This window comes from Phalacrocorax aristotelis, chromosome 2 (assembly GCF_949628215.1).
Source record: "Phalacrocorax aristotelis chromosome 2, bGulAri2.1, whole genome shotgun sequence".
Taxonomy (NCBI): Eukaryota; Metazoa; Chordata; class Aves; order Suliformes; family Phalacrocoracidae; genus Phalacrocorax; species Phalacrocorax aristotelis.
Genome location: NC_134277.1, coordinates 4284709 through 4297934, shown reverse-complemented (window position 1 = coordinate 4297934; position 13226 = coordinate 4284709). Strand labels below are relative to the sequence as shown.

At 41.3% G+C, this 13226-nt stretch overlaps 1 protein-coding gene across 1 annotated transcript in view; it reads right to left on the bottom strand.

Annotated features, from left to right (window-relative positions):
- The window catches only part of LOC142053859 (vasoactive intestinal polypeptide receptor 1-like), a 28564-nt gene extending 15937 nt beyond the window's left edge, over positions 1 to 12627 (bottom strand). Inside the window, exons 1-2 of the mRNA XM_075086102.1 lie at positions 12595 to 12627; positions 3544 to 3643 (exon numbers count right to left, since the gene is read on the bottom strand). Of these exons, the coding sequence (XP_074942203.1) occupies positions 3544 to 3643; positions 12595 to 12627 (133 nt within the window). The remainder of the gene's footprint in view (positions 1 to 3543; positions 3644 to 12594) is intronic.
- Between the last annotated feature and the right edge of the window lie 599 nt (positions 12628 to 13226).

The window sequence follows — 13226 nt, the reverse complement described above, 5'->3', positions numbered from 1 at the left end:
TGTGTTGTTTTCCTCTTCTTGAATGCGTAGTTGCTCACAAATGCACTTGGCATTCCAGCCGGACCTTCCCCTACCTTATCTCATGAGAGAATGTACCTGAAATTCAAGCAGACACAATCTGAAAGGCAAATCAACTGGAGCTCTTTCTGCTGTCAAAACAAAAGTCACCAAAACGAAAATATTGAATAATTACTAGCACTTGAGATTTCTCGTTACTGGTATCAGAGTTTAACTGAAAACAGAGTTAAGAGCCTTAGCCTCTCGATTCCATGCTTAAAATCTACCAATTTTACCTGACTCAAAGGAAATAAGGGCTGAAGTCCTGGTCTTAGGCACTCCATGGCATTTTTACAATACACTTCAACAGGGATTAGTTTAATCCCAAACTAGAAGAACATCTCTCAGCATCATATACAATATCCATATGTCTGACTGGTTGGCATTCATGAGGTTCCCTAAACCAGAGGTTGGTAGCTGATGACACAGGGCATGCTGCTAGCTATGAGTCTGATAAAAAGGGTTTCCAGAAGTTATACTCAGTCACAGCTTTGTCACAGATGCATCACTCTGAGGCTCAAGCTGTGGTCACGCAATGTCTGTTGACAAGTAGGTGTGGGTGCAGTGCAGAGAAATTATCAGCATGTAAAGGTGCCCGAACCAATAAAAAAACCGCTGTGTTGTAACCAAAACCAGTCTCTAGATAGTCATAAGGTGGATATAAAGCAGTGCATGAGTTTCATTTGGGAGGTGTTATTTTCTTTCACTGATTCTTTTCTGTTTCCTGTGTGACTGATGACAAGGCAAATCTGAAATTGTCAAGAGCTGAAATGTGGAAGCAATATTACTTGTCTGTAGCTAAGCAAAGTTACTCTCCGGCTTCTGAAAGGATAGTCCTGAGAATCTCCCACGGCATTATCCTCACATCACCCTTGGGAGGATGAAATTCCTGGTGTCCCCAATTTGCCAGATGGGAAAATAAGAAGCCCTGATTCATCACCTCTAATTTTAATTGTCTAAAATATGTTAGCTAATCTTAGCTATGTTCCCTCTGTAAGCAGTAGAAAGAGACAGGGACTTCCAGCACATGATTCATCCCATATATTGGAGGCTCCTTCTGAGGATGGGATGAATCACTCGCTGCAAGTACCTAGGTCTCTCTGATTATTATAGCCTAAACTAGGCTGCTAATTTTCAAATGAATGAAGTCAGGCAATATCAATCCGACTTAGACATGCAGTGGCCCACACACTTAGACTTAAGGGCTTCAAGGATCCCTTGTAGAGGGACTATATTACTTTTGAGGAGGTGGGTCTAAAAATCTACCATATTTGTCAATGGGGGATTAAAAACCAGAATCAGGTGACCTTATGTAGGAGTGGAACCTGTATATTTTAAGTCTTAGATATGGCTTCATTTCCAGTGACTTCTACAGTTTTTATCAGAGAAATCGCTGAGTGCAGAGGTGGCAAAAATGTTTTACATGCCAAAGTTTTCAAGAGACTAATGGTTGTCCAAGTCACCTGAGACTCCATCAAGACAACGGCAATAGGAATTGCATCAAGCAATGTTGACATCATATATATTTAAGTGTTCTTCAGTAACCCAGGGCTCTTTCTTTTTTAAACAATGGAGAAAAATAGGCATTTTTTAGAGATTGATTCAGTTGACCTGTTTTACTGATCTACTTCAAGATGAGAGGAATTGCACCCTGGACTCTACTGATGACACTCATTAGACAGCGCTTTGTACAACAAGAACAAAGTGGAACTACTTCAGACTAAAAAGTCTGCAACACAAACTAATTCCAGCTTGGATTCTCTGTGAGGGTTGAGACGTAACTCTGTACGAATTGTGATCTTTCCATTTGTCTCAAGTGTAATTCCTGAAAACCAAAATGAAAACCAGGGACTTTTACCAATTTTAGACTAGTTTTAAAACACCCCATTAAAAATATTGGGGATTGTTTTTCCAGATCTAATGTTTCATGTTAAACTATATTGAGAAAGGCTGTAAACACAAAACCAGATTTTGAATAAAGTTTTTCCATCTCTAGGGAATAAAATGTGGAAAGGGGAGCTTTGAGAAGATAGGAGTTGGCAAGGTTCAAGATTTTAAAATAGTTTAACAGAAGTTTGAGCAGTTTTCATTTCTTTGAGTAGCCTTTGTTGCAAAAAGGATTCCCAAATCATGTAATTATTTTTCTGGTACAGAGAAAAATTCTTGGAATGTCATACCGTAATGCATGTAATAAATCATTATCGGAAATGTCTGAATTTGCCAGAACCTTTTCGGATGGGTTACTGGGTGTTCCAAGAGAAAAATGTGTCCAGGAGGCATTCTGGACTTGATTAAAGGTGTGTGTGTGGAGGGAAATACCACTAAAATAGAGCAGGCAAGTACAAGAAGTATATCAGATATTAGAGTGATTGGAAAGGCTGCAGAAAAATAAATAAGAAGGTAAAGGAAATATCCTAGGGGTTAGTCTCTAAATTTTGGTAGGCTGCTAAAGGCAGACTTCCAGGTGGTTGCAATACTTCTATTCATACCAAGTGCATAAGACATCTTTGTCTCATAACTCCTCTGTAGAAAATGAACATCTGATAATTCATGCCAACTCAAAAATCTCCCTAGAGGTGGAATCATACTTTTCTAAACAAAGTTTGCCATAAAAAATATGACTGAACTTTTGAAAGAATGTGAATGTTTTTAAATTTCACTTTGAATCACTTTGAATCAATTCAAAATGTGTCTCCGCAATGCCAAAACCCCAGCAAGGAGAAACCCCTACCCAGAATTTTAAAAATATTTTACAGGCTCTCTGAAATGTTCATTTTAATTATCAATATTAATATTTGAGCATGGAATAGATTTCAAAACACCACCACAATAAATCTTTTGAAACAAATGAAGAAACAAAGAACCTCCAAAAATGTACAAATAGAATATTTTGAAGAAGTTAGGATTAATTTTTTTCTTATTTTTTTTTCTCAAAGAACATTTTCACCAGATTGGAATGGTTCCTATCACAATATAACTGCAGCATGCTTTTCAGTGTCTTCTGTGGAAGCTTCTTTGTAGTTTTGGATATAAGTAAAGTACATACCAAATACTTTAGGAATGTAAGACATTCCAAGTAGGGCTTTCCTGCCCTAACTAAGCATCTAAACTTGCCAAGGTCTGATCTTAGTTTCATTCTGTAGTTAGTAAAAAGGAATATGACTCCAGAGAATGATTCATGTCATCCTATAGTAAGCACCTAAACCAGAGGTAAAGCAACATGTTCTAGGGAGTCCCTTCTTCCTCCATTTACTTTAAGGGAATCTAAGATGACCATTCCTTACTTATACATTGAGCTTTTAAAGATGTCTAAAACATGATGACTTAAAGTCCCAGCCTAGAGAAAAAGCACCTCATACTATTAAGAATCCAAATAAAATAGGAATCAAATCTTAACTCAGGTGAACAAATGGTATCTTGACATGGTGACCCTGAAATGATATACAAGGGATATTCATATCAGAGTTTGTCAATCAGGATCGTTACCTTTAAGATCAGGTGAAACAGATTCATTCTTTTCTAAGCAGAGAGCCTCCTCTTTGACCACCTGCTGGAATATCTTGCATTCTGGATGGATTCCCGCAACCTCAGTGAGAGAAAGACAAAAAAGACCAAGACGTTCTGTGATTATCAGAATGAGCAAAGCCAGGGTTCTTTCCAGTCTCTACCCTGTGGATGATATTTTGAGGTCTAAGAATGTGAAAACTCCAGTTGAGGGTTTTGCTGCAAAAAGGACAGGTAAAAGGCAGAAGGAGGATGTGATCTCGTACATTTATCAATTTGAATATACATACAAACATGCATACTTAGATGGATTCTTCAGGGTATCATAAGAGTCAAGCCCATGTAGCACCTCTTCTCCAATTTGAACATTTATACCACGTGTTCATTACACCTATTTTTTTTTCACAAAACTTAAATGGGTTTCATGGTCTTTGGATCTCCACCTCTTTGTCAGCTGGCTAAAACTGAATTAATCCATCAGCTATGGGAATATTCACACTGAGTCCCTCAAACATACCTGCAGCTTGGCCCTATAAAAACAAAATAAAAATAAATAAGCTTCTTTAAATATAAGTGTTGGTATTTTTTTTTCAGTTAATTATTCTGGGTGTGCTAGAATTGTCTTAAGTACAGACACCTAGTGTCATTTAGGTGCTGTTGTATATTTTGCTTGACCACCATCTCCCACTCCAGAAAATTTCATTTCCCCTGTAGTCCTGCGTCATATCTGCTGTGGTTGTGAAGATGTTCTTAATACCCAAAACATCCCCAAAGGATTACCTCTGGAAAGGCAACTAAATTCTGAGAAAGACTCTACAATGTCAGTGTCTACATGTGACCATGTTATCTGAGCTTCTTTTGCAGTCCATGGAAATTTAAAGGATGTCTCACACGCCCAGGAATGGTGAGTGCCATGTGGGAGGCTGTAGGGTGTCTCTGCCCTCTTGTGCAGATTCTGCATTCATTTTGCCAGCCCTACGTAGGAGTCTGAAACGCATTGTTTGATGTGTCAGGTAGCTCTGCACACCCGTGTTTAAGTAACTCAATTAGACCCAGAGACAATAGAGACAATAGTGTCAGAAGAGTCTAGAAAGCAACTGAACAGTCAACTGAATATTGCACCAAAGCCTCCTTTGGGGTACTGGGCTCTTCAGGACATCGCAAGTCTTACATGGAAGAGAGCAGAGGGTTTGCTCTTTTGCAAGCTACGCTATTCAAGGCAAAGCCATGGGTTCTCAGAGGGTAGTGATTGTAATTGAAATGATGGATTGGAGGCTTTCTGAGACATTTCTGAGGAAGACTGTAGGCCATTCTAAACCTCTAATGACTTTCAAAAAACAGTGCAGATGAAAACATCACTGCTATATTGCCTTTTCAGTCTCAGGAATTTGATTTATTGGCCTTCAGAATGTTTTCAGTGAGCAGTGCAACCAGGACTTCTTTTAGCCTCCACAGAAACTTTACTGGAAGTCATGTAGACTATGACATTTTAGCAATAATCTCTGCCCAGGGGAAAAAAAATAGAACACAACTTTATCTTTAAAAACCTTTAAAACTTCTGCCTACATTTGGGTTTTAAAGTAGCGTAGACAGACTGCATTTAATTATGAGGCGGTAGAGATGGTTCATACATTCTAATATTAGAAGAGAAAAAGGATTAAGGACACCGTTTGAAAAGAAAATTAAGACATGGCTTTTTTCATGCATTATATTTCTCCAGTGGGTAATTCGAAATACATTTTATAAATCAGCATGAGTGATACTGAAAATAGTACTCCTTGCTGTTCAACTATAGTAACACAATTCTGAAATGAAATTTTTCAGGTATTAATAGGATCCCTGCTCATCGCTTTATCTTTATACATTTCACTTTTCATTTGGCCTACATAACAAATGAATTATTTGACTAGTAGTAACAAAAAAATTGCTACATAAATCTCTCACTATTTCAGTTTATAAAGATGGATTCAGCTGGCCAGGAAAGAAGTAATTTCTCTACTTTCTGGAATTTCTGGACTCTGTTATGGCTGAGAAATTTTGCATTTGGAATATTCTTAGGCTTGATGTTTAAAAGTCATGACAACTTGACATGATGCTATACAACTTACCATCTATACCGAGTTCTCTGGCAAAAGTCTTGAAAGCAATGGCCAGTCATAACCCAAAATGAAAGCAAAACCGTGAGAGGACATTTTGAGAAACAAGCACTTGGGAGAGATGGGTTAACTTAACTCCCTCCTCATGCCAGAGGTGCGAAGAAAGGTGGAGACAGACACAGAACTAGTTATGAAAAGTTTCAGAGGAGGAAGGGTTATCCTTTTCCAAAGGCCAGCTTAAGCAATACATGCAGCAGATGCAGATGGAACATAAAGGAGGGACTAAAAGGCTCAGCTCTCCCACATGGTACATGGAACATTGAATATGTGTGCCAGGCTGCCTGCTGCTCAAAGTTATGTGTCCTTTTTTCTCTCCTTTGGTAAATCTACACTTATTGAGCCAGACCCTCAGTCACCATAATTCAGCAGAGCTGCACTGAAATCAGTGGGGTACTATTCATTTACAGTGGCTGGGGAAGCCCATACCCTACCCACCGCGAAGCTGTACTGCATTGGTTTTACAGAACAGAGGAACTGCCAGATCAGATCAGATCCCTAGTTCATGTACTCCAGACTCCTGCCTCTGAAAGCAGTGATGAATCACCAGAAAACATGATTTTACAATTTATTCTAGAAATCCTGACCTATTGCTGGTGATGGTCACCAATGGCGAGCCTGTAGTCTGCCCCACTACTACCGATAGCTACACAATTAGTCAGCATGCTCACATTTTGTTTGCTTCTGGTTACTGGACGGGGGGGGGAGTAGTGCAGCTATAGCTGCCAGAGCTGGGTTTGTGTTATACGCCAGTGCGTAGGTTAAATATTACTGACACTTCAGTGTCTGAAAATCAACATCAAGTGCAATTGCAGATATAACCTACAGATCATCCCGTAAGAAGCAAAGATGAGGCTGGTGTTAACTTATAATCTTGTAGCTTTACTGGAAGTAACCCTGCTGTTACCAAAAAAAAAACAAAGCAAAACAAAACCAAACCAAAAAACCACATGTATACAAGAAATTGAGAACGGTGATGATGCTTCAATTTGTTGGTTTTCCTCAGGCTTTAAGAAAAAGAAAGACATTAAGCCATTTTACAGTTAAGGAAAAGCCTTCTGGGCAGAACATTACTTGTGATTTGTTGAATATGGCTTACTTATTTTTTGTTATTAATCTCACAGTGCCTTGAGAGAAAAGTGCATGTTGCTCCTTTCATCTGCCTACAATAGTTAGGTGATGGGGCTTTCTAGAAAGCTGGGGCTCTGTACTAGTTGCAGGGACGTAGTGCCATTTGGGAGGCAGCTGCTGAATGTCTGAGTTCTTGTAGGAAAAGGGTAGCTCCTGTTCACCTTAGAATAAGATGATTTAGGTACCAAAACAAAGCAGAGTTTTCTGACACAGGGATGTCCAACCTGACACAGTCTTCCTTGCCACAATAATAATTGTAAGAGGCTGATTTAAAACGCTACTTCTTAGATCAAGATTTCCTGGTAGCTAGGCAGTGACCTGGCATGAACCTCACTGAAAATCACAGTGGGCTGCCTTCACCCCAAGGCTTATACAGAAAACTTAGAGGTTTCGTGCAGTGTTGCAGACAGCTCTCAAGGAACGGGGTTTCGCATTGCTGAGCATCACAACACAAAGAACTTTTTACTAGCTTGAAGATTAGTGGCCAACCAAAAATTCACAAGGGCATCTTAACTCTAAGTCTGAAACAGCCTTGCCTGGAACAAAGCAATCACATAAGGAACATTAAAAAGTTACCTATGATAGGTGTGGGCGTGCTAAAAACCTGAGAGAGTTTAGAGAGCCAGATTTTGGGCTTGCGCTTACTTTTGGACCTCCTTTTCTTAACATCTGTAAGGTTACTGCACTGAAACCCGAAGTGGTATACACACTGATATTAAGTCTAACACTGTTTTGTATTTCCTGTGTTACATGATAATTTATTTATTTACCCAAATCTGAACAGAAAAATCAATCTAATGACACTTTGGGCTTTGATGACACTTTGTTCATGTTGGACAATATCAGACTTAGCAAGCACTGGGAAGAGAGTTTTTCTAGCAACAACCTCATGCCATACTTGGTGCAACTTAGTTAAAAACAGTCTTTCCTGAGAGCCCACCCAAAGATGGTGCTCCTAGGCTGTTGTGGTCGTAGAAAATCTGTAATTTAGATGTCACATAAAAGACAGATCTTCACTCATTAAGAAGTCCATAAACACACTTGGGGAAAAGTAGGGACATTTTCTATGCTCTCTGAAAACAAGGGAAGTGCTTCAAAGCTGGGCACTGAATATATTAGTCACTTTTGAGAAAGCAATTCAATGGGATCAAAGAGCTGGAAATAAACTGGTAACACTTAGCCTTTTTGAAAATTAATCAAAAATCAAAGTGGCTGAATTCATTGGCAAGATGGGAAGGCTTCAAGAATTTGAAGGGTCTTTCCAGTGACCCAGTTTAGTTTCCAATGCAGTGCAATCCTAAACCTCATGAACAGGTTTTGTGTCAAGTGCATAAATCATTCACTAAGAATATTCATCACTGTTCTTTTTGCCTCTGTCTCTACAGCTTGCATTCATGTCTCAGATCTCATCTCAGATCTCCTCTGAAATATTTCTGTACTCCCTGTTCTCCCTGTCTGTGCTTCCCCTGTTCAGCTTTTCTGATACGACTCTAATGCCTGAATATTTTAGCTTTCCCTTATACAAAACCAGAGCTGTCGCCATTCGCATTACACACTGACTCCCACCTTGGAGAATTAAAACTCACCTGGTATTTTAGGGTACAGAAAGTCACAGCAAAACTCCTGCATCCCCTGCCCATTTTTAACCTTGGAATTAGGTGTTCAGTCAGTCCTGAAAGTTGGCTGGTGATGACAAAGACACAGGATATGCTCTGAAATGCATACATTTTTTTTTCAACTGAAATTTTGATGAACAGGAAAGGCTTATAGGCTGGAAGGAGGCTTATGAAAAATGTTGAACACAGGTCAAATAACTGAAGAAGACAAAGAAACCCTTCGTCTTTTTCATAAACTTCTCAGACTGTTGAATATATCTCATCAAAATCTTCCATAAGGTCTGTCTCTTTCCACCTGTTTAACTCCTCTCTCAAAAAGCCAAGTGCTAATTAGAGAGCTTGCGGACTGGGAAGCACAGGTCACTGAGGTCAGGGCCAGTCTTCACACGTTCTTTGAAGGCAGCTGGGACCAACCTCGAGCTCCATAAGCTCTTGCCCATTTCAGTACAGCTACAGTCACAATCACCAGAGTAAGGAACTTCCTATCCACTGTGGTCTATAAGTAATTCTGGGATATTTAAAATGTAATATATGTAGCATTATGTTCTGTCAGAAAAACACAAGAAACTATAAAAAATAACCAAAGATTTCTTATGCAGCGAAGAAGTCCACCACTCAAATATGCTTGTGAATACAGATGAGCACCCACTTTGTTTCTGCCACGTCCAAGCCACGTTTACCACTCTTTGACAGTAAAGCGTGAGGTCACCACAGCAGTGACACAACTCCAGTCACCAGCAATGTATTTAGTTACCATAGAACGTCCTGCCCTCAACTTGTGAGCTCTGACACGGTCTTGATCCCAGAAGTTTTCAACCCCAAAGATAAAGACCTAGTTAGTTCCAACCTTTCTCTTCGGCCAGTTAAATAGATTATTTCAGGAGTCTTTTTCACTGAAAATGACTACCTAGAGGACATTTTCAGTGTCTGTTTTCTCTTTCTAACTCAATTACCTATGGAACAAGAGAAACAGAGACACTGATTGCCTTACAGTCATTTAAAGGAATATCTTTTCAAGATTGTTTTGAAGACATTGGAGTAATGCTTGAATGCTCCTCTTTGTATTGGATTGTATTTCTCTGACTGCATTTAACTGTATAGCCTTATGCACAACAGTACTTGCTATAACATACATATCCATGTATACCAATATATGTATTTACTCATGGGTATTCTGTATGTGACAATACAGCTATACTAATTTATTTTGTTTATAAACCTGATGTAGTCAGTAATATATTGAGAAAAAATAAAATTAATTTATTAGCTCTATACTAAATTTGGTAGAGCATTTCATTACCACTAACGCTTAAAGAATAACAAAATACTAATAACTGAGGATCCTCGTTTTCTGATATTGCAAGTATTCCTCCAAATGAAAGAGACATTTCTCCCTCTCTGCATGTATAGCGTGTTTGCCTAAAGGTGTGGCTCATGTCGCCTAATCCTGAAGAACTGAAACCTGGATGTCAAGGTCCATTAGCAACTTCACTCCACTGAAGCCATAGCCGTTGTTGTTGGAGTGTTTCCACCTCTGCCCAGCAGTATCAAAGGAGGTTAAAAAAGCAGCTGTAGACAAGATTCCTAATTTTAGACAGCTAATTTTAGATGATTAATCTGAACTCCCCCATCAAGCCTCCCTTAATGATCAATGAAGGCAGACAAGCAGTTCCAGGGAAGGATTCCTCCTACCTCTCTCAGACACCTATTTGAGGACAGTGACTCACTGTACAGGAGCCTGTCTCCCTCCATTAAATTCCTCCAGGCTAACAAAACACCTAAGCAGACTGATTCTTGCACGCCTCGAGTTCCCTATGGAGGGTAATTTAAGGTCTGCAGGGACTAGATCCCTAGAAGAAGCATGTATGTCCCTCCAAAACAAATTAACCAATAGTAGCTGTATCAGAAATGTAGGCACCCAGCTCTGTTTATTTAGGAGTTCAGCGTCTTGCCGCAGATTTGGATTCATATGCCTATTACCACAAGAAATACTTTGTTAAATCAAATGTGTAGCTCAACGTTAACACACCTACGTTTCCGTTTTCACCTCCATTCATTAGATCAGACTGAACCCGTTCCCCAGAAATGTGAAAAGCTGTTACGTGTTTGAAGAAGAAAGCAGTTTGGCTCAGCAGGACGGACAGTGAATACAGAGTCTTCTCTGTTCCCCGTCCTCTGTTTCCTGAGACTCTGAACTCTTTAAGACAGGAAAAGTAGTTTTTAGGCATTTCAGGACCCACAGTTCTTTCTTCCTTGTCACTTACAAGCAAGTGGTAATTTTTAATGTCAAGGACTCCATTCTGCAAGGCACAAAGTATATCCTGCAACATACAGCTCCCTGTGGAGCTGAAAGAAAGTAAAAGTACCCAGTTTCACAGAGAAAGTTTTCAGGATTACATTTGTGGGTTTTTTTCATATTTGAATAATGAATTATTTCCATAATCCACACTAGAATTATTTCTTTGCTCTGACATTACCCTTAGCAATATGAAAGGGCTGTTTACTCAATACATCCTACGGGTCTCCAGCCTTCCCTGACTGTCTAACTAAGGGTCCAAATCTTCCCAGGAGACCTAGTTTGAGACATGAAAACCACTGATAATTAGAGCACTGACTCTTTCCAGACATGGAGTTGGAGTTCATGTATGAGCAATAGTTTGAGGCCAAAAGCTACATAGAGCAAGCAGTTTGTAGAAATTCTTTTATTATGGGCACAGTCTGCTGCAATATGCTAAACCAGTAAAGGGATGCGTGGCAGCCCGCGGATGTGCATGATACATCACTTCAGGTTAGCACCACTCTGCTGAAAGCTGCAAGAATAAGTTGTGCCTCTATTATGTGTAAAAAGGCTACTCCAGATGCCACAGTCACTCTACCTGTAGCAGTGTAACACTTGAGGTTGACTAGTTTTCCCTGAAAGAAGGGTATTACACATGAAAATAACTATACATGACAAGGTTTACGTAGCAAGGACCTATAGCCTATCACTTGTGCTTAAAGCTGTGTAAATACAGAGGTGTGAAAATTTAAATTCCATCTTTCACCTTTTATAACTGAAGGGTCAAGACCAGTCTGTAATGATCTAGGCTCTCACTATTATCAGTGGCAGGAAACAAGCCCTAGAGGAACATTCACCTCATCTGTCTTTCTCAGGACAAGATGAAATGCCTCCTGGTAAGGTGACTGTCTCCCCCTTGACTACAGCAGGAGTCTAAATACCAGCCTACACTAAACATTTAACTGTGAAACGGCTTAAGTTAGCATTAATGAGTCCCTGGGAATCACACCCAGAGGAAGGTTTCCAAACAATTCTCTGAAGCCGAAGATTGAGGGGAAAGAGAACATATGACTGTACTTGTATTTACACTAGCTTTTGCTAACCAGCCCAGGCAATGCCGGCAGTAGAGTGTGGGGCTTAGCGAGGGATATACGTGCTTGAATAGTGTCTCTGTGCTCATACACCTCCCCTGGTGTTTAGTGTTACAACCTCACCTGCTGCCTCCAGTGCGTAGCAGACATGAGATGGTTCATGCTCCTGCTTGGTGATATTATGAGCAGCTGCCTTCGGCAGTAAAAACATCAGTGCCCTCTCAAAGAGGTAAATGTCCCAGATCCATCAGGAGGGACTATTCCTTTTTAGTTATCCTCCTTCTTCAGCAAAGTTGCCTTTCTCAGGACAACTGGGACAGCAAGCTGTCCCCTTCTCCCATTCTGTCCCTCTAAAGCCGTACTACAGCTATTCTGATTTAGGGATGCTTTTTTGTCCTATGGAAGATGTAATTCTAATGAATGGAAAAGACATTTATTAATAGCATCTTAGGGCTGGAAAATTTTAAAGAAAAGACCTGGGTCAAGCCTCTAACTCAGGAATATTTTTCTTTCCTCCCATCCTACATCCCCCATCCCCCTCCTTTTTTAATCTTTTCCTTATTTTCCTTTCTTTCTACCTGCTCCCTGGTACGAGAAAAGTTACCCTGCCTCCGCAGAAATCCCCCCCCCTCGCCCGCCTCGATCCTGCGGGGCAGTCGCAGAGCCCATCCAGCTGTGGCCAGCAGTGTCCGGAGCCAGCTGTGCTGTGCCCTACGCCTCCCACCCCCTCCCCGAGCCCAGAGGCACCACCGCCGGGCACTCACCAGCGGGAGCAGCAGCCAGCACAAACTTAGCATCCTCCGCAGCAAACCGCCGGGTCCTCCCCGCTCCCTCCGCCTGGTGGGAAGCTGTCAAAAGCAAAGGCTCAGCCCTCCCCCACCTGCCCAAGACCCGCCCCGGAGCTCTTTGCACCTCCCTTCCCGGACACCCGGGTCCCTCCTGGGGGAGATTCCCCCCACCCCCACCCCCACCCCGCCCCGCAGGACCCTCCCTTGCGGCGGAGGGAAGGAGATTCTCCAGCATCCTCCTGGGATTTTGGTGCCACTTCCATGAACCTGTTCCTCTGGTCACCTACCTGCAAAACTGTGGGCAGCTGGAGCACCGCCTGGGCTTTTAGGGTGTGTTTGGAGGCAGATGTTTTCCGAGCAAAAAGAGATGCTGGATTTAACCCTCACAGAATCACAGAGTCACAGAATGGCGGGGGTTGGAAGGGCCCTCTGGAGCTCACCCCGTCCCACCCCTGCTTGAGCAGGCACCCCCAGAGCAGGGGCCCAGGACCGTATCCAGGCGGGTTTCCTTCTGCTTACGGGCCCATGTCTGTGGCTGGTGGCGGGAGGTTTTCAGAGGATCTGGGTTTTCGGTGGGTCTGGCAGTGTGGCATTCTCTGGGGACTCAG